This window comes from Dendropsophus ebraccatus, chromosome 15 (genome assembly GCF_027789765.1).
Source record: "Dendropsophus ebraccatus isolate aDenEbr1 chromosome 15, aDenEbr1.pat, whole genome shotgun sequence".
Lineage (NCBI taxonomy): Eukaryota > Metazoa > Chordata > Amphibia > Anura > Hylidae > Dendropsophus > Dendropsophus ebraccatus.
The window spans coordinates 66,993,437-67,015,244 of record NC_091468.1 but is presented as its reverse complement, the minus strand read 5'-3'; the positions used below and the strand labels follow the sequence as shown (position 1 = coordinate 67,015,244).

At 46.0% G+C, this 21,808-nt stretch overlaps 1 protein-coding gene across 2 annotated transcripts; it reads right to left on the bottom strand.

Moving 5' to 3' along the window:
• Positions 1 to 25: 25 nt before the first annotated feature.
• LOC138774210 (sulfotransferase 6B1-like) lies at positions 26 to 19,839 on the bottom strand. Of its 2 annotated transcripts, XM_069954900.1 has the most exons (7): positions 19,573 to 19,839; positions 15,659 to 15,768; positions 14,427 to 14,516; positions 10,387 to 10,513; positions 5,590 to 5,684; positions 2,261 to 2,417; positions 26 to 284 (listed from the first exon to the last, which is right to left on the bottom strand). In XM_069954900.1, the coding sequence occupies exons 1-7, from the start codon at positions 19,781 to 19,783 to the stop codon at positions 154 to 156; spliced, it is 921 nt and encodes a 306-aa protein (XP_069811001.1). In that variant the 5' UTR covers positions 19,784 to 19,839; the 3' UTR covers positions 26 to 153. The 2 variants fall into 2 exon arrangements, with proteins under 2 accessions (XP_069811001.1, XP_069811002.1); XM_069954901.1 differs by lacking the exon at positions 14,427 to 14,516.
• Positions 19,840 to 21,808: the final 1,969 nt, after the last annotated feature.

The following is a 21,808-nucleotide window of genomic DNA, read 5'->3' as shown; positions in this document are numbered from 1 at the left end:
TTTCTTTTTTACTATAGAAATATAGTTTATTATAGTTTATTAAAATTATTTTATTGACTAATAGAAGGAACACATAATAATGATGCGGTTATATAGGCCCATTTTTTTAATCCAGTCTAGTGCGAGTTTATGGTCCGGTATGGTCTGATGTCTCTAGAACTTGCAGTACTTCTCGTAGTTCAGCATTTCTCCCAGCTTAGTTCCAGCAAGATATTTTTCAAACATTGCGTCCACCACTTTACTCTGATCTTCAGAAAAATAATTCTTCCAGTCTCCAATCTCTCCTATTTACCAAAAAGTCCCAAAAAAAAGTTACCTTCATGATCACACACTGTAAAATACGGCTGTGGCCTGTGGCAGACTCTATCAGAAGATTGGACTGAGTGGAGGTAAGGAGTGTACCTCCGGCAGTCAGGCAGTGCGATCAGGACCCCTCCAAACATGCTGCAGGGGTCCCGATTGGTAAATGACAGGAGATCCTCCTGTCACTTACACTCAAACGCCGCTTTTAGGGGTTAATGGTGGGCGGCCGCGTGCTCGCAACGGCCTGTCATTAACAGTGGGGGGCCCGGCTGCTCATTGCAGCCGGTCCCCACCTGCTAGAAAGCGAGCTCAAAAGCCCTGGCGGGGCATACATTAATGCCCCTTTGCGTTAAGGCCCAGCCTGCAAGGGCGTAAATGTACGCCCCTGGCCGTTAAGGGGTTAAAGAGAATCTGTCATCACCCGGGCCCTACCTGAGGTGCTGACAGTGTGCTGTAGCTGGCAGTCCCCTAGTGAGCATGGTGCCTTTTGGTAATTTGTTCGTGCAGCGGGTTATGCACAATCTCAAATCTCCTACTGTAATGAAGAGTCAAAGAGGAGCTGTGGCTCAGTGTTTGTGCAGCACTCTGGGACACCTCACCACTCCTTCTTTCTCCCTCTTCTTCATAAATAATCAATGCTTGCTCAGCTGTCAGGCAGTATCGGCCAACAGAGGGATTGTGTATTGGGGCCATGGTCTTGGGGTAAATCACCTGTCTAGAGGCTAGCAACATTTTTTTTCTTTGGTTCGATTCCCCTGATAGAAATGAAATATAGGTTTGGGTTTTTTTTGTTTTTTTTTTCAATCAGGTCCAAATAATTTTTAAAATATGTTTTTTTTAAAACAATGATGAAAAAAAAAAATATATATATATATAGGGGGAGATTTATCAAAATAGCGTAAAGTAGAATTGCCCCTAGCAACAAATCACATTCCACCTTTCATTTTTCAAAGAATCTGTGAGGAATTCTACTTTACACCAGTTTGATAAATCTCCCCCATAAAGTTTTATTATTTATTATCATTGTATTAAAAAAACTATGATAAGAATAAAAAAAAAAATTAACAAAGGGGGAAATTTATCAAGGTCTTTGCGCCTATTTTTAGGTGAATAATTGGATTTTTCTCCCATTTTTGGTTTAAGTTCTATTTATGAACCAGTATTCGACAGAACCAGAGATTTTTTTTAAATCTCCCTTTTCAGAGTAATCACCCAAAAGTTTACATAATCCAGGATTAGCGTACAATTTATCATTTGTGACTTTTTAAAAAAGCCGTACAAACAGATGCAGGCCTATGTCTGCAGGCCTATGTTTTGCAACTTTTTTTTGTGACTTTTTACTTAGATGCATTTACTATAGCAGGGCTACATTTTAATAAATCAGTAACAAGATATTGGAACAAAATATACACCACCACATTAGAGTCACACAAATCAGACTCCTTAGTAAATGTCTCCCTGGATGTTTAATTTTAAAACTAATTGGACCTGACAGAAAAAATAAATAAATATATTTTATTTTAATTAGGGGAATCAAACCAATGAAAAAAAATGTTGCTGGTCTCTAGACAGATGATTTACCCCTAGACCACAGCTCCTATACAGGCTAGGAGATTCAACTATATCAGTCCTCTGTTGGCAAATACTGACTGACAGTGTGAGTAAATAGGAGGCCACGCAGCAGACATTATTCATGAAGAAGATGGAGGGGGAAGGAGTGGTGAGGTGTGCCAGAGTGCAGCATAAATGCCACAGCTCCTCTTTGACTCTTCATCACAGTAGGAGATGTGAGATAATCCACTGCACGGACAAATTACCAAAAGGCACCATGTTCACTAGGGGACTGCCAGCTACAGCAACTTGGGTAGGGCTCAAGTGATGACAGATTCCCTTTAATCTTAAAAACTTTTCATATGACGCAATTTCCACTTTTTTGTCATTTGCATTATTGACCCACCTTTTCTGAAGAATGAGTCGCCTAGTTTTCCATGAGTATTTTCAGATTTTTCTTTCATAGAGTTAAATGAAGTGTTTTTTGCTACCAAACGGATTTGTTCCTCACTCAGTGGAAGCCGAAAGAATTCAGATATTTTTCTCACTGTAGTTAGAAAATCCTTAAATATAAAAAATAATAATGAAATAACTTTGTTCTGTTTCACACGTCATTTAAGTGAACGATATTGGTATTTAAAATTCTGTATCGCTATTTATTTTATTTTTTTTGTATATCAGTATTTCATTCCATTATTTAAATGATTCATGAGATATATTAATTGACTTTAAGGTGTACCTATAATTTTGTGCTGGTGGTGTGCTGCAGAATTCTTGTCAATGTAAATGTGTGCAGTCATAGTACTGAAGGTGTCACAGAAACAATATTTATGGGGCAGATATGTCTCCAAAACATCATAATGTTTACAAGGAGAAACATATGACCTGATTTATTTATGTCTATAAGGGCTCGTTCCCACTGAGCAAAAGCAGCTGAATTTCTGCGCTGAATCAGCGCTGAAATTTCAGCCGTTAAAATAGGTGCAGAGCTAATTTCTATTGTGTTGAATGGAAATTCTGCTCTGCAGTTCACACAGTGGAATTTCCGCACTGAACTAATCCGCTTTCCGCCAGAAGAATGAACATGTTCATTCTTCCGCTAGCGGAAGCCTATACAAATCAATGGGGCTCTGATTTTCTGTTTCAGCGCGGAATACGCGCGTATTCAGCGCGGAATACAAGCGTAATACAAGCGGAAATTACTCGCTGAATCAGCGCGGAAATGGGGAAAAGGGGGGGGAGGAGGATTCTAGTATATGTTCTGGTATAGTCTAGTTTACTCACCAAATACTTGCTGAATTTCAGCGCTGAATGCATGCGGATTCAGCGCGGATTCCTCGAGTATTCCGCGCTGAATTTGTCAAGAGCTGATTACGAGCTGAACACTTTCCTAGCAGAATACGCAGGGATTCTGCTTACATTCTGCTTATATTCTGCTCGGAATTCAGCGTCAGTTGATTTCAGGCGGAAATATTTCCTTGCGTAATCCGCTCCTTTTGCTCTGTGTGAACGTAGCCTAAGCTCGTATGACGTTAAAGGAGAAGTGCCGTGAAATGTAGAAAGACAGGAAGAAGGGGGGAGGAGTGTGCAGTAAAGAAATAAACTAAGTAAACTTACCTATCCTCTCTCTTCCAGCTGCTCAGCCAATCAGTGACTGGGGCGGGACACCACCTTAGTCACTGACTTGCTGAGCAGACAATCGCTCAACCGGGCCTTGACGTTGCAACTGGAAAAGGCGATACATGACGTACCATCACGTTATGGAGCGAATTCGAGAAAGGGGCGGAGCCTGTGTCTGAAATACTATTCATGATTATACCCGCTCGTATTACATTCCAAGGGGGAAAGCAGTAATGCGCTCCATCCCACAGGGAGCAATACCTATATTGAAAATGTATAGTAAGTATATTATTATATATATATTTACGGAGCAAAGACATATTACAGATGGGTTTTTGACAACTATTAAAAGATTAATGCGTTCCACCATGGAGCACATCCTGACGGGAGGACGTTATCCAAATCGTAACCTTCCGTCCAAAAGGATGCACACTCGGGTCACATTCAGAAGAGAGGGCTGTGATACCTTTCACCATGGGGCGCGTACCACAATGGGCGTTGCTGGTATCATGGTAAGTATATATAATAGAAATGTGTTAATATATATGTATGCGCAATAAGGATAACGTAAAGATGATACAAAAAGCAAAGGTAAGCGGAGGTATGGCTATCCACAACACATGTATGTGTCAATGCCTAACCTAGATCCTCAACACAAGGCCAAGTTGACCTGTCATTGGCTACAGCAGAACAAAGTGAAGGTTCTGGATTGACCATCTCAGTCTCCTGAGCTCAGTATCATTGAGCCGCTCTGGGGAGATCTGAAGCGCACAGTTCATGCAGGACAGACCAGGCCTAGAAGAATGGGCGGCTTTATTATTTCAGAAAATAAAGGGCCTCATCCGCAACTACCACAAAAGACTTTGTCATTGATGTCAGAGGGGGCATTACACCGTATTAAGAACTGGGGTATATCAACTTTTGATCAGGGTGATTTGGATGTTTTATGGTTGTTGTTATGATCTAAAAGGAGAAAACACAGTGGTGTGACAATAAACGGCTTCACCCGACCACTAACCATGAGTGGAAAAAGATTTTTTGTGTTATTATTCACATTCTTTGAAAAAAGGACACAAAAGCGAAAACTCCGCTGGGGTATGTAAACTTTTGAGCAGAACTGTACCCATGTGGTGGATAGCCATACTTTTACCTCTGCTTACCTTTGCTCTTTATATAATTTTTACATTATCCTTATTGCAGATACATATATATTTACACATATCTATTATATATACTTACCATGATACCAGCAACGCCCCATTGTGGTACGCGCCACGTGGTGAAAGGTATCACTCTCTCTGGCCCTTCTAAATGTGACCTGAGTGTGCGTCCTTTTGGACAGAAGTTTTCGATTTGGATACCGTCCTCCCGTCAGGATACGCTCCATAGTGGAATACATTAATGTTTTATTAGTTGTCACGTGAAACCTTTTTTCTGTTTAGACAATCCGCCTGTAATATGTCCTTGCTCTGTAAATATATACATAATAATATACTTTCCATACATGCCATTCAATATAGGTATCGCTCCCCGTGGGATGGAGCGCATTACTGCTTTCCCCCCAATCTTCTTGGAGTGTAATACGAGCGGGCATCACCTTACATAGTAGTTCCTACACTGGCTCCGCCCCTTCCTGGAATCCCGCTCCGCTCAGTGCAGAGGGAGGATACCGCCCGGGATCTATGGACGTCCCCCCAGAATTGCTGCAGAACTTGTTAAAATGATTATTATTATGAAACATTCAAAAAAGCTTGTACGATAATAAAAAGACTGCGTTCACATGTACAGGATCCGCAGCAGATTTCATGGTCCAGATTGGATTTGCCTTGAATCTGCAACTTCAAATCTGCGCCATCAAATCTTCTGCAGATCTGCTGCAGATCCTGTACATGTGAACGCACCCTTAAGGGGCTTTATTTACATAAAACCAGAAATGTCCTTTAAGGGTGTGTTCACACCTACAGGATCCGCAGCAGATCTGCAGCAGATTTGATGGTGCAGATTTGATGCTGTGTTCAGTTATTTAAATGAAATCTGCTGCGGATCTGCTGCAGAAAATACGCTGCAGATCTGGTAAGTGTGAACGTACCCTAAGGGAGAGAAAGCATCACTTACTAGTTTCATTTCTTCAAATGTAATTGCCATCATAGTCTCTTGATTGAACTGTTTCTCCCAGGCCGAAACAAAATCAAAATAGTCCCCGTAACACACTGCACCAGGAACATAGAAAACTACGTTATTCCTAAGACAAGGGTCTTAAAGGGGAACTATCATCAGGTCGGACCAATCTAACCTCTGCTGATAGCCCCCTATAGCGACAGGGACGGTGAGAAGGAAGGCAAGTGTGTTACCTTTCTCCTTAGCGCTGGTTCCCCGCTGTTAGTCGGGGTAAATGCTCTGGAACACTGCCACCTGCCCTTCTAATGATAATCAATGGGGGGTGGGCTGGATGACACGGCAGTGCTCCTAAGGGTGCTCCGGAGCGGCATTTACCCTAACATAACTTCCTCCTCACTGTCCCTGGCGCTATAGGGGACTAACAGCAGGTTAGATTTCTCTTCCCACCAGGAAACTATTAACCAACATCATATACAAACCTAACATTCTCATCACTGTGTAGGTGTGGGGAGGTGTGGTGGAAAGACCCCAGTCACTGTGACAAACCGGCGACAGCCAACGACTACAACCTCCATCTTCCAACAATGTGTTACGGCCGCGGCGGCGTCCCGCGTTCCGGGCCGCCGCCGCGACCGCTACCTGCCCTATGCAGCAGCCGGTGTCCATAGTCGGGGACCCGGCGCTGCTGTCACCTCGGCCCCGGGGGGCGCCTCACCTCTCCACGCTCCTGTCTCCCGCTGTGCCGGCCGGCGCGCGCGTCCCCGCCTCCTCGGGCGCGCGCGCGCCGGCTGTCTCAGATTTAAAGGGGCAGTGCGCTCCTAATTGGTAGTTGCACCCAATCACTCCCCTATAAATCCCAGCATGCCCTGTCCTTAGTGTTGGAGCCTCTACATGCTTCCCATAGCGTTTGGCCCAGCCCCTGTTGTTCCTGAGTCCTATCTGTTACCTGGTCCCAGTCCCTGTTCCTGAGTCCTATCCGTTACCCGGTCCCCAGTCCCTGTTCCTGGTTCCTGTTTCCCAGCCACTCCATCTGTTCCTGCGTTCAGCCTGTCACGTGCGCTCTCACCTGCAGACCTTTGCCAGTGCCATCTCCTGCCTACTGCTCCTGCCACGCCTCGCCTGCCGTCACCAGCAACCAAGCCAGGGGTAGCGACCTGGGGGTCGCCCGCCGCAGCAAGTCCATCCCGCCTTGCGGCGGGCTCTGGTGAAAACCAGCGGCCCCTTAGACTCCGCTCCCTGGTGAGGTTTGTGCCATCGCTGGTGCCGGTCCAGTGGATCCACTACTCCAGGCGTTACAGTAGGCTCCAACCATGGATCCCGGCGAGGTGCCAGATCTCCGTGACGTCGCCAGAGTGGTCGCGCAACAGGCTCAACAAATCCAGAAACAGTCACAGCAGATCCAGCAACTCACTGCCGCCTTACAGCAGCAGACTACTGCCCAGCGCACACCATCTCCTGACGCTGCTTCTTCACTCCGACTGGCCCTCCCAAGCAAGTACTCTGGGGACTCTAAGTTGTGCAGAGGATTCCTGACTCAGTGCACCATGCACATTGAACTTTTGAGTAGTCAGTTTTCCACCGAGCGCTCTAAAGTGGCTTTCATCATCAGCCTATTAGAGGGTAGAGCCCTGGCCTGGGCCACGCCACTGTGGGACCGTGATGATCCTGTTGCTGCCAATCTCCGGGCCTTCCTACTCGAGTTTCGCTCCGTCTTTGAGGAACCTGCCCGTGCTTCTTCAGCCGAGACTGCTCTCCTCAACCTCTCTCAAGGCAGCTCCTCTGTTGGTGACTACGCCATCCAGTTCCGCACCCTGGCAGCTGAATTGGACTGGAACGAGGCCGCCCTATTGGCCACCTTCAAGAAGGGCCTGTCTAGTCGTGTGAGAGACGTGCTCGCTGCCCGAGACCTGCCTACCTCCCTGAACGAACTCATTCTACTGGCCACCCGAGTTGATACTCGTTTTTCGGAGAGGGAGGAGGAGGTTCGGCATGAACATTTACTAACCCGTTCCCGTCGCCATCCCCAGCTGGCGCCAGTTTTCCAGAATCCTGACCTTTCGATGTCCCAACCCTCTCCTGAGATTTCTATGCAGGTGGAACGGGCTCACCTGACGCCTGATGAAAGAATCCGGCGCCTGGAGCAGAATCTCTGTCTCTATTGCGGTGGTTCCGATCACTTCCGGCTGGGATGTCCCCTACGTCCCCAAACATCCGGAAAATGCTCGCACCTAGGTCCGGTGGGACAGGTGTCCCTAGGTGTAAATGCCACCATTCCAAGTCTGTCTATGCCAGTTTCCATCCGGACTCCCTCAGGACAAAATCATCTGACTACTGCCTTCCTCGATTCGGGGTCAGCAGGCAGTTTTATTGCGGCAACATTGGTCCAAAGATGGCGGCTACCCGTGACCCGACTAGCCAGGCCCCTGACTATCTCCTCGGTCACGGGCGAAATTCTTACCGACCGTGTGTACTACCAGACCGCATCTTTAGTCCTCCAGGTGGGTCCTTCACATCAAGAAGAGATATCCTTCTACGTCCTGCCCCATTCTTCCCCCGCGGTCCTCCTGGGACTCCCGTGGCTACAAGAACATGCCCCTCAGCTGGACTGGAGAACCGGGGAGATTCTCAGTTGGGGTCAGGACTGTTCCCACCAGTGTCTCAAGTCACCTCAGACCAAGTGTATTATGTCATTTCCTGTCCCGGCCAAGCCTCTATCCGGCCTACCGGCAGAAGACCAAGACTCGGCGGATGCCTTCTCTGCCGAGGTGTACCCTCTCCCCGTACCCAAGACTAAGGTCGTGTCCTCTCACCACCGGAAGAACTTACAGAAGGTCCCTTGCCACGTTATACCGCCTGATCGCCTAGTACCAGTCGTCACCTCCACTCTTCAGAGAGTACCCCCCGGAAAGACTCATGTTCACCCTGCGCTTCGAAGAGGTATTTTGAACTGGGGACATTCCTCGTTGGAGGCCGGGCACCCGGGAGTCCGTAAGACCGGCCAACGGATCTCTCGCCACTACTGGTGGTCCAGCCTATCCCAAGATGTCAAAGACTTTGTGGCTTCCTGTGCCATTTGCAGGCAAGAAAGAGGGGGAGGCCAAAGGGGGGGGGGTACTGTTACGGCCGCGGCGGCGGCCCGCGTTCCGGGCCGCCGCCGCGACCGCTACCTGCCCTATGCAGCAGCCGGTGTCCATAGTCGGGGACCCGGCGCTGCTGTCACCTCGGCCCCGGGGGGCGCCTCACCTCTCCACGCTCCTGTCTCCCGCTGTGCCGGCCGGCGCGCGCGTCCCCGCCTCCTAGGGCGCGCGCGCGCCGGCTGTCTCAGATTTAAAGGGGCAGTGCGCTCCTAATTGGTAGTTGCACCCAATCACTCCCCTATAAATCCCAGCATGCCCTGTCCTTAGTGTTGGAGCCTCTACATGCTTCCCATAGCGTTTGGCCCAGCCCCTGTTGTTCCTGAGTCCTATCTGTTACCTGGTCCCAGTCCCTGTTCCTGAGTCCTATCCGTTACCCGGTCCCCAGTCCCTGTTCCTGGTTCCTGTTTCCCAGCCACTCCATCTGTTCCTGCGTTCAGCCTGTCACGTGCGCTCTCACCTGCAGACCTTTGCCAGTGCCATCTCCTGCCTACTGCTCCTGCCACGCCTCGCCTGCCGTCACCAGCAACCAAGCCAGGGGTAGCGACCTGGGGGTCGCCCGCCGCAGCAAGTCCATCCCGCCTTGCGGCGGGCTCTGGTGAAAACCAGCGGCCCCTTAGACTCCGCTCCCTGGTGAGGTTTGTGCCATCGCTGGTGCCGGTCCAGTGGATCCACTACTCCAGGCGTTACACAATGCCATTGGACTTCCGCCACCTCATGTCCCCCTTGGGCTGCTGCACCATGTACTAGACACATATTTGTCTACCAGGACTATACACATTGACAGCAAGTGTGCAATGGTGATCTCACACAGGGGCATGGCGTTTCATTCTAATTGGAAAATATTTATGTTTTGTGTGATCTAACAAAGAAACATCATATGGTATGTCACCATGAGACAACCCTTTAAAAAGACTCTGTCAGTAGGTTTATGGCGTCCTATCTAAGAGTAGCAAAAACTAGTGACAGAGACGCTGAACAGAATGATGGATCACTTACATTGTTCTGTGCAGCTGATCCAGAGATCTCCTCCTGAATAACATGGACAATAAGTAGTCCTCTCCATTATGTGCATGAGCCCAGTAGTCCTGGATATTCATGAGAAGCAGAAAACTCCACCCCAGCTGCTGATTGGCAGTTATCTATCCATGCTGTGTATAGACAGTCACCTGTCAGTCAGCAGCTGGAGGGTGGAGGGAGGGGTGTGGCAAGAATCCTATTCTCCTGCATATTAGGAGAACGGCTGAACAGAGTGATGTCAGTAATACACTGATATGTTCAGCATTTATATCACTATTTATGGTGCCCTCGTTTAAGGCACCATACACCTATAAACATACACCATACATATATACATACAGTACATACCTACCTACATACACTATACATATATATATACAGTACATACCTACCTACATACACTATACATATATACATACAGTACATACCTACCTACATACACTATACATATATACATACAGTACATACCTACCTACATACACCAAACAAACCTAGTGACAGATTTTCTTAATGAAAAATAACAGCTATGAGCAACTGATCCACCATTTGTTTGCCCTGGCTTCTATGGATTCTTGTTGACCAACATCATGTATAACATGAGCTTTATCATTTATGGTCTCACTAAGTGTAGAATAAATACCGTTTCCGTCTATATAGTCCTTAAAGAAAGAGTCCCAGCAATCATAGGAAGGAAGAGACGGCAGATTATTGTGAAAATGATAAAATGAGACAGCCGTGTCTTTCGGGTTGCGAAGAACCAGCAACATCTGTAAAGACACAAAAATTAAATATTGAAATATCGTATTTTTGTCGAATTTGGTTATGACATATTTTATAAGCTCTTGTGGGGCAGAGTGATTTTTTCTTTCAACGTGTTATTTTTTGCACTGACGTTACCCATATAATGCATAGAATTCTCTAATCTTGCACCATCTGCCCACTTTAAAGCCAATGTACCATCATGCTTTAAGTTGTGCACATGTGTAGAACGGTGCCAGTGCGGGAAAGCCGGTGCCGCAGTCCTTTTTTTGAACCAGGGCCCAGTTCCTGTGTACCGCGTCATTCTATTCCAGGGCACGACCATGGCTATGGTGCTGGAGGTGGGCGCCCACCCCCAGTAGGAGGAACCCCCCACTCCTCTATGATGGGGCTCCAATAAATCTAAAGGCCAGCCCGCCTCCAGTGCTTCAGCACGGGCCGTGCCCCAGAATAGAACGGCGCTGTACGCAGGAACTGTGCCATGGTGAAGAAAAGGACCGTGGCATCAGCTTTCCCGTGCTGGCGCCGTTCTGTATGTGTGCAGAACTTAAAGTGGATGTTCCTGATGGTACATCCACTTTAAGATGCATTTATGTCTGGTATGAAAGTTTACTACAACTTCTTCTCATGTAATCGAAAGGGTCTAATCCACACTACCAGGAATAACCACCTCTATAAGTACAGAGCTGTGTCTGGAAAATGATGATGGTCACCAGAATACCATGGACCTTACACACAGCTGATTCAGGAATGGGAAACCTTCAACTCTCCAAGCATGATGAGAATTGTAGTTTTGCAACAGCTGGAGGGCCGAAAGTTCTCCATCCCTGAGCTAATTGGTGAGGGTGGCAAGAAATGGGACCTCCACCAACCTAAGAAAAGGCCATCATTTTTTAAGAATGAAAAGCTCCTTTGGGCTATGATCCCACAACGTCTTTTTTTGGGGCCATTTCACAGCATAAAATAGTCCCGTTTTGGTGCCAAAAAGACGGATGTCCAAACGGCCTCTTATTATTTCCTTCCCGCCCTCCTCATTATTAAAGAATACCCCCAGGCAGCATTCCTCCTATTCATTGCTTGTCTAAACACTGCAAAGGAGCCGCTCGAATCGTTAAACCACATGTGCAGTGTTTAGACAAGTGATGAATAGGAGAAATCCTGCTGGGGGGGGGGGTTCATAATGAGGAGGAGGGCAGGGAGGAAGAAAGGAAAGAAGTCGCAGGTCTGAGGCACAGACACTCTAGGCCACACCACATTGACTCGGCTGTTGCAGATTAAAAGATAATTTTTTACCCCAATCAAGGCTTTGGGAGCATTATAAAAGACACAATTTGGAAGGACTGACTCTCATCAAAAGACTGTACCAGCATTTTGGGGGAGTGGGTTGGTGAATACAATATTTCGGTCACACATCACCTATTACACAGAACAATTCATGGGCGGCGCTGATCTTTAAACAGGTATGTCTCTTACCTTCATCCCCGGCGCTGTTACGGTGCAGTTAGTTCTCTGCTCCACAATCCGGTAAGACCATTAGAAGCGCTGGGGAACCCATTAGGGACACAGCCCGCCATCATAGCACCAATCCCACCCGCCCCTGGCTGGTCCCCTTGATGGATTATCATCAGCTGAGGGCAAATTGGCGCCATGGGGTGGGCAGTGCTCCTAACAGTCTCTTCAGACCGTGGAACAAACTACTAACTGCATCAGAATGGCGCAGAGGATGAAGGTAAGAGATATGCTATTAGAGACATACCCTCCTCCTCTGTGTCTCCTATACAATAGGGACACATTAGCAGGTTAGATTCGTTTAACCTACTGATAGTTCCCCTTTAATATGATGCCTCTGTAAAGCTCCATATTATAAAGATATTCCTTTAATCTGGATTTTTATTGTAAGGTTTTAGGCATAACATAGAAAAGAGACAGTACAATATCAACCAAGTGATGTTCCATCGTATAAATAAAAAAGAATCAACAAGAAGTCCATTAGGTTGTAAAGTTTTCAGAGGAGACACAGATCGCACCAACAGTGCCTATCAGGGCCGGCTCCGCAGTGCGACATGGCAAAGGACAGCGGGTGATATATAGTGCCCAACGCCCAATGTGCTCAAAGAAGAAGGAAAGGAAGAAGAAGAGCGAGATAGAAGGCAGCTATCTAAGAAGGAGAGAAGAGCGAGATAGAAGGCAGCTACGATGTGTGTACGCTCCGGCCGGGATCCCATTCAAAATAAAGCTATGTCCCACCCCGTAGTTTCACGTAGTCTGAACATAGCCTTAAACTTGGAACCGAAAAAGAACTAGACTTCTAAGGGTTCAAAGTTATGTCTTGTACCTAGCAGGGAAATATAATAAGTCGATGTGAATAAACCATAAAATGGAGATGGTAAAAGCAAATAACTTTGTGCAGTTCATACATTACTCTTTCTATTTATATGCAGTTTTAGATTTAAACTTTGTTCCCGTTTCTTAATACTTGGCATGTATTTTAGCATTGGTGCCAGGTGATAATGACAATGATTTTTTTTTTATTGGTTTAGAGCACAGTAAACAGCCTAGGTGCAAATATGCTGAAATCCGGCTGTGATGCTGACCATTGCTCTGAGCCCGGGGACACGGCCCCGCACTGTCAGGGAGAAGGGTGAACAACAACAACCCATCACTCATACGCACATTGTACACAGTGGGCGACTTATCAGGAGGCAGGAGAGCTGGATCAGTCAAACCTCCTTTTGACCCTTTGGCTTTATGTCTGGCATCTCTCCTGTTTTCTGATTTCAATTTTACATGACCATTTGATATTGACTTACCTGTGCACTTAACCTGGTATAAGGACAATCGCCGAGCTGGGCTGCACTCATCCCGACCTTAGTCTGCAAATAACACTGCAGGGACACCATGTGTCTCGATGTCAGTGAGCTAGCCAGACCTTCCCCCGGGAAGGAATAACCAAGCCAAAGAATGTCTTCAGTCATGGAAACCACCCAAGCCAGGTATCCATCCACAGACAGCTGTTTCAGGGTATTTGCCTCTCATCAGTGTGGAGTAGGATTCTGGCTAGTGGGAGCAATGCCTAGTAAGTGCATGCAAAAGGACGCTGGTTGACCTCTGGGAGAATAACCAAAACACCGCAGAGACACCCTCACGTGTCTCGACGTCAGCGTATTCTAGGACATTGCCCCCTAGAAAATCAAATATGCAAATAACACTGCAGAGACACCATCAGGTGTCTCGGCGTCAGTCAGCTAGCCAGCTGCTTGAGAAAGGCTACACTATGAGCCGAAACATTGCACTGGTGTGATTAAAAAGTATCTTCATTTTGGAAGTGGGGTCTCCATCGTGTTGCTTGGATATTCATACGAATACCCGGGTCCGGTTTGGTGAGACGTGCACCCATACTTGACGTCTTGTGCAGCTTAGACTTTTTTGTTGATTTACAACACCAGCCAAGCTACTCCGGCTTACGGCACAATTTTTTTTATTTATTTATTTTTTTAACAATGGGAGTTAATATCTTATTATGCAACTTCCAGTGCATAAAAGTTCAGGCCACCTGACAAAAATAGACTTTTATCCACTGGAGATAAAGAGCGAAGGCTCCTACTGATGTTGACATTTTGAACACCCTAAAGAACATATACAGAAGGTTTATTTATCATAGTTAATAATCTTGAAGTGTTTATACCTCTTTAAGGCTATGTTCACACATAGTATTTTCATCAGTATTTTGGTCAGTCTTTTTTTCACCCAAAACCAGGAGTGGGTTAAAAAACACAGAAACAGCAAATCTTTTCATTATAATTTTGCCCTGTCAGTTCCACTCCTGGTTTGGGTTGAAAAAAGACTGGCGGAAATACTATACTATGTAAATGTCACTTCAGACCTGAAGAAGAATGTAATGGTCTTCCTCTCCGCACCCACCTTGACTTTCTTTTCAAAAAAAGACTTTGGAATGGCTTTGAATTGCAAATGTGTTGAGAATATCCTCGGTGAAAGTCGGTCTTTAAATCTCTGCATAGAGAAAATAATACGTTTTATGTTACATAGACAGATCGGCATGGTTTTAAGTGAAAATTTACCAGATTTACTACTGGAATCAGGGCTGGATTAAGGTTGGTGGAGGCCCCGGGCGACAACCCCCCCCCAATAAATAAATTAGCTATGCCACGACCTATACAGATGGCAGCGTACTGTAGGCGACTTAGCACAGGCCCTCTTCACTCCTGGCTGTATGGCTCAGCATCCTCCTCTGTTGCGCACGTGATGGTCACTAGAGGCTGCAGTGCAGAGGAAGATGCCAGATCCTAGAGACAGGAGCGGGGATGGCTAAGTATCAGAGTGTATTTCCACATTGTGTTTGTGTTAATAAATGTGAGAACACAGCACTTTCTGTGCGCTGTTGCCCACCGATCTACTAGGGTTCCTGCTGGTGGGGGCCCTAAGAGGTGGAGGCCCCGGGGCACGTGCCCGTGGTGCCCCTCCCTTTAATCCGGCCCTGACGGGCATGCATCATTTTCTGCAGTATTGAGGAATGTGTCCACCAACCATGAGGTGGCATAAGGAAGAGAAACTATCAAGCTGCACCAAATATACTACATGCAGTACTTATAGGCTGCTGTTGCATTTAATTTTTTTTGGATCCAGCAGTAAGCAGAAGTCCTTCTTTTATATGTCCCATTGAATCTAATCTTAGTTTTGGCCTAAAAACAGCCATGTATGACAGCAGTCATATAAACTTTCCCCCCCCCCCCCAACCGCCAACTTCCCCACCCCCGCAGATACATACTCACCTGGCCCAGCTCAGGACCTTCCTTATCCCAGTTCTGCAGCACACCAGTCATGTTACTCGTGTGCTTGGGAGCTGGGACAAAGAGCGGCCTCTTGTGGCTGAAGGTGCAATGCTGCCTCCGGCCACAAGAGACACTGGCAGAGTGGGAAGCTAAGGGCTTCTTGCTCTGTCAGTCAGAGCGCCGCAGCGTTCATTACAAATGTTCACAGTTAAAGGGTCAGATGCCATTTTGGGTCTGCGGGCCCCCTTAGTGCACGGGCCCCACAGCAGTGGCGTGGTCTGCCTTTATGGTAGCCATTAGTTTTAGTATATCTGGGTCATTATATAAACTAGCATCCATATTACTGATTTATGGTTCACTCACAGCAATTACTTCTGGACTTCCAAATTCAATCATTGTTGCGTCCAGCCCCCGCTCCCTGTTGTGAACTAAGGCCATGATTTCATACAGTATCTGGATTAACCAATTTGTTCCTGAAATTAAAAAAAAACAAAACATGTATATTAAATATAACAATCTATGTTAAATATCTCTTTCCTTCCAGTCATTGTCCTATATTTCTGTATAAGGCGCCATGGATACAATTATGTTTGTACTATTTGATATACACCGTCCCAGTGTCACCAAGTCGAAACTAGCGCAAATAAGCTGAAGTTCACATTTGTAACTGTGTAGAGCTAGATACGTATCTAATAACTTATATATAACTTACCCAGTCCTGATATAGGAGTGTCCTAAAATCTGTGGTGGTGTTACCCAGTCCTGGTATAGAAGTGTCCCCCAATCTGTGGTGGTGTTACCCAGTCCTGGTATAGAAGTGTCCCCCAATCTGTGGTGGTGTTACCCAGTCATGGTATAGGAGTGTCCCCCAATCTGTGGTGGTGTTACCCAGTCCTGGTATAGGAGTGTCCCCCAATCTGTGGTGGTGTTACCCAGTCCTGGTATAGGAGTGTCCCCCAATCTGTGGCGGTGTTACCCAGTCCTGGTATAGGAGTGTCCCCCAATCTGTGGCGGTGTTACCCAGTCATGGTATAGAAGTGTCCTCCAATCTGTGGTGGTGTTACCCAGTCCTGGTATCGGAGTGTCCCCCAATCTGTGGTGGTGTTACCCAGTCCTGGTATAGGAGTGTCCCCCAATCTGTGGCGGTGTTACCCAGTCCTGGTATAGAAGTGTCCTCCAATCTGTGGTGGTGTTACCCAGTCCTGGTATAGGAGTGTCCCCCAATCTATGGTGGTGTTATCCAGTCCTGGTATAGGAGTGTCCCCCAATCTGTGGTGGTGTTATCCAGTCCTGGTATAGGAGTGTCCCCCAATCTGTGGTGCTGTTACCCAGTCCTGGTATAGGAGTGTCCTCCAATCTGTGGTGGTGTTACCCAGTCCTGGTATAGGAGTGTCCCCCAATCTATGGTGGTGTTATCCAGTCCTGGTATAGGAGTGTCCCCCAATCTGTGGTGGTGTTATCCAGTCCTGGTATAGGAGTGTCCCCCAATCTGTGGCGGTGTTACCCAGTCCTGGTATAGAAGTGTCCTCCAATCTGTGGTGGTGTTACCCAGTCCTGGTATAGGAGTGTCCCCCAATCTATGGTGGTGTTATCCAGTCCTGGTATAGGAGTGTCCCCCAATCTGTGGTGGTGTTATCCAGTCCTGGTATAGGAGTGTCCCCCAATCTGTGGCGGTGTTACCCAGTCCTGGTATAGAAGTGTCCTCCAATCTGTGGTGGTGTTACCCAGTCCTGATATAGGAGTGTCCCCCAATCTATGGTGGTGTTATCCAGTCCTGGTATAGGAGTGTCCCCCAATCTGTGGTGGTGTTATCCAGTCCTGATATAGGAGTGTCCCCCAATCTATGGTGGTGTTAACAAAAATGGAAATGTGAAAACACAGGCTTAGACTATGTTCATTCACCATTGGAAATGACAGCTGTATTTACTGGACGTCCATCATTTGCTGGCAAATAATGGCCATTATTTTATAAGTACACCCATATCATATGAATAACGGGCGTTATTTTTTGCTAAATGATGGCCGTCCTATAAAAACGTCTGTCATGTTAATGGTGTGTGAACATAGCCTTAGGATGCAACATCATACAATCATTTCATAATAAAACATGGAGCATAGTTCTCTCTCCTTTCCTTCCATCTTCCCTCCATACCTGCTGACTCTCTTCTCCTCCTTCCACCCCAGCTCCTCACAGTCTGATGCATGGGCCAAAACAAATATTTACCTATCACCTTCCATCTCTAATTCCCTTTAATCCCCGATAATTGCATCTCATGAAAAAGTGGCACTGCGAGTTGTTCAGATTTCACTGTAGAATTTACATAGAGAAGGACACCTGTGCAAGAAAAGATCAACCTCAAAACTACGTGCGTATATTCACGGTTCGCACTACGGACGGAAACATACGCAGTGTGAACGTAGCCTTAGCATGCGCATAGACTGAATCTGCATTATGCTAGAGGTGAATACAAGCAGGATAGCTTTGTATCATGTGATACAGATTCACATTATTACATATGACTCCCATTGTATGGATTGTACAGTAAACCATGACCTACACACAGTGTCGGACTGGCCCACTAGAGGACCAGAGGATCCTCCGGTGGGCCCCCAGCTTTAGAACTTGCACTAACACTGACTGACATGGCTTTTCTCACTGGTTCTTCATTGGTGGGCCCCCAGGATCATTCCCTCTGGTGGGCCCCCAGGATCATTCCCTCTCCAACACTGCCTACACATGTACTTCTCCAGGCTAGAAGTGTAATATAAAAGTTATAGTCCTGTTTAGTAGAAGTTGTGATTCTCCTAGCGCTATTCTTAAAGTGAATAAACCAGCAGGTACATTGCTTTCAGATTATGACATCAATAGACTGGCACCGGTGCTGGGATGCCATTGCTGCCGTCCTTTTCTTGAATTGCAGTCCGGTTCCCGCAAATGGCAATGGTCTATTCGCTAGCACTGGCCCGGCCTGAAGCAGTAGAGGCGGGCCCGTCTCCAGTGTGACGTACCGTGGAGCACACTGATTGGCTGAGGGAGACGGTGGGAACCCCCAAAGCAAGCTGGATTGCGGGCTGGGCCACGAGGGGGTTAAAGGGGCTGCTTTTGCATCTTGTCATCCTGCTGCGAGTATGTAATCTCATTGAAAGTGACAGGGAAGAATCCGCAGGGGATTTGGCTGTGAAATAGCAGTGGGAAATCCACCGCGGATCTGTTACGTGTGAAACCAGCCTGAAACTGCATATTCATGGAAACAAAATGTATGCCCCTTTTGAAAATATCAACAGCAGGAGCGGCACCCAGCAGCCCCTCTGTATGTGTCTCTAAGTACTTAAAATTTACTTAAAATTTTAACATACAGCCTTGAGCCTTGGGTGGCCCACTAGGAATCTGCCCAGCCCAGCAGATTGTCAGTCCGCGCCTGGGCTGTAACCAGAGCTGTTTTTACTATGTGGCAAATTGAGTTCATTGGTCAGGCAGCAGATTGGTAGAGACGTCAGATTTTATGGAGTGGCCATAAATGATACTGTCTGCTACACATCACTGACTTCATTGACCCCCATGACCTGCAAATAAAACCTGGACACATCCATAGAATGCAAGGAAGTCAGGACTGCAAACACTCTGCATGTGTGGATGGCTCAGGTCTTTCGAAACACTCACGTATTTCGAAACAGAGCCACTCATATGGAGAATTTCTTTTTATTAGCCTACGGGCCACGACCACACAACGTCTTTTTTGCCCTTTGACGGTGGGTTTTTGGCAAGTTGGCCCAAATAACTGCTGTCAAATGACCAAAAAAAGACGTTGTGTGGTCGTGTCTATTGGATGACGTTCTGAGTAGTAATGGACATGGACTGGTGGCGTTGTCCGAAGCCTGTTTGAATGGAAGCAGGAGATTTTTGAGCTTTGCTACAATAAAACGCAGCTATAACCATTATAGAGATACATTGCAAGATCATACACTATAATCTAGATAGATACAACAGGAGGTTCCGAAAGGTATGACAATGACATTGCAACAACTCAGTCATAATGCAGAAGCAATGTTCAAAATATATCACATTGCTTGGAGTAGCAGTATGGCAGTATCACCTTCCTGTGCTGTTTATTATAGCCCTTTATGTATTACGCCTTAGTGAAGATTTGACCGCCATGTGGTGGGATTTATAATCCTTCCAGTTACATTGGCGTGCAATACCACAACACAGAAAAAAAATCACTTTAACTGAAAACAAATTCCGAGCATCACCATAATTCTATTCTCCCACCACTCACCATTTTTGGGATAGGTCACAACCAATAAATCATCTTCTCTGGCCTCAAATACCTCCAGAGCCTGAAACGTCTCCAAACTGCAAATAACACTTGGGTATAGGATCCCCTTATAAGAAAAGAGCAAGTCTTCAAATGATGTTTTAGTAGTGGAATGAATCATTTCCATCAATGCCGCTCGGTCATTTTTGCTTGTTTGGGTAATATCCGCCATCTTTCACCTGTGTGATCCTGACCTGGACTCTCTACTCTCGTCTACTGCTCCGAGCTTATATAGAGAACAGCAGTGTGTAAATAGTGGAGTCTATGACAGAGGGCAAAAATGCACATAATCTCTGCCAGTGTAACAAAATATTCCTGGGAAACAGCAGAGAGTTTTTAAAGTGTCCCTGTCGTCATACCATACATTTTTTTTTTTAGTTATCATGGAACTGAACCTGGATACAGTAAGTATAGCTGTTATATAGCTGCCTTCAGGTGACTGGACCTGGATACAATTAAGTATAGCTATGATATAGCTGCCTTAAGGAGACTGGACCTGGATGCAAGTAAGTATAGAAGTTATATAGCTGCCTTCAGGAGATTAGACCTAGATACAGTAAGTATAGCTGGTATATAGCAGCCTTCAGGAGACTGGACCTGGATACAGTAAGTACAGCTGTTATATAGCTGCCTTCAGGAGACTGGACCTGGATACAGTAAGTATAGCTGTTATATAGCAGCCTTCATGAGACTGGACCTGGATACAGTAAGTATAGCTGTTATATAGCTGCCTTCAGGAGACTGGACCTGGATATAGCAAGTATAGCTGTTTTATAGCTGCCTTTAGGAGACTGTACCTGGATACAAGTAATATAGTTGTTATATAGCTGCCTTCAGGAGACTAGACCTGTATAAAAGTAAGTATAGCTGGATTTGTTTTACACTATAAGAAAAAAAATAATTGTAAATTGCAAACTTGCTTTATATCCCATCTACTGTTGATTTAGATTTTTAAACTTTTATAACGACTGGGAAACTTTACAGAATTCTATTCATTTATTAATCATTTATTAATTGCCATGCAGCAACCCCCGGACCAGGACTGCAGATGTCTGCAGCCACTGCTGCTAGAGACACTCAGCGTGCGTACTATCACAGAGTGTATGACGGCTCTTCTGGCACTGCAACAGCCGTCAAGCCCAGCCATAACCTCTCCTTGTACTGCACCTTACCTCCTTGAGGAATCCAGCTACCTGGAGGAAACGCGTCGGAGGGTAAGGGACCTGCGTTATTGCTTTAGTGTATAATAGGGCTTTTTCATCCAAGGGGTAGTTCAGGGTAAGGGTCGCCCTTTTTAGGGCGAGTGCCCCACTCCCCCCTGTGCGAGAAGGGGTAGATAACACGCAACACTCGGCTAGGGTATAATAGGATGAAGAGGTCCCTACCCCGAGTGTATCCTCCTACCCTGTCTGTTTTCTTGAACCTTTGACCAATGCTAACAAAAATTAGACAGATAGCTGTAATCTGGTCATTGTCCTAATTTAGAGTGACTGCAATTGTGTTTTTCTTCTTTTTTGTTCTGTGTATTGGTTTGTTTATGTGGGGTATTAAATTCATTATAAATTATCTAATAAAAGTTAGGTTTTATATTTATATGTGCCTCCCCACCTGTGATTCATGAGAAATTAATTAGATTGGGTGCAACTGATCACGATTCCTACTGTGGATATGCGCACTGTGTTTACACTCCTGGTTTTGGTTGCAAAATACAGAGCAAAATACTGTGTGGGAACATGGCCTAAAGGTGCATTTCTTTCCATTTAAGTTTCTCTCTGTGTCAGTTATCCTGGTTCTGGTTAAAAAATACTAACCGAAATGAGGGTCACACACTGACAACATACATCCAAAAAGTCTGTTTTGCATCTTTTTAAAACATTTTTAAAATGACCCTTTAAAATACATTGTATTAAATGGTAAGACGCCTTTCAGTTCCCATTCACAATTAGGGGACGTCTTCTGGGCATTTGCAGTAGTCAAAAAGTGGACGGAAAACAGCTGGAGGAAACGTGGATGTGGACAGCTGAAATAACAACGCCAGAAAAATGTCTGAAAGTTTGACGATCTCTTAAAATACTGTGAGCACAAAGCCGGGAGACCAAAGTGTGACCATCAGATTTTACAACAAAATCGTGTAACTACTGCCACCTTCTGGTGCTTTGGTGATGTTACAATGAGTATACCATGTAAGCAACAAATA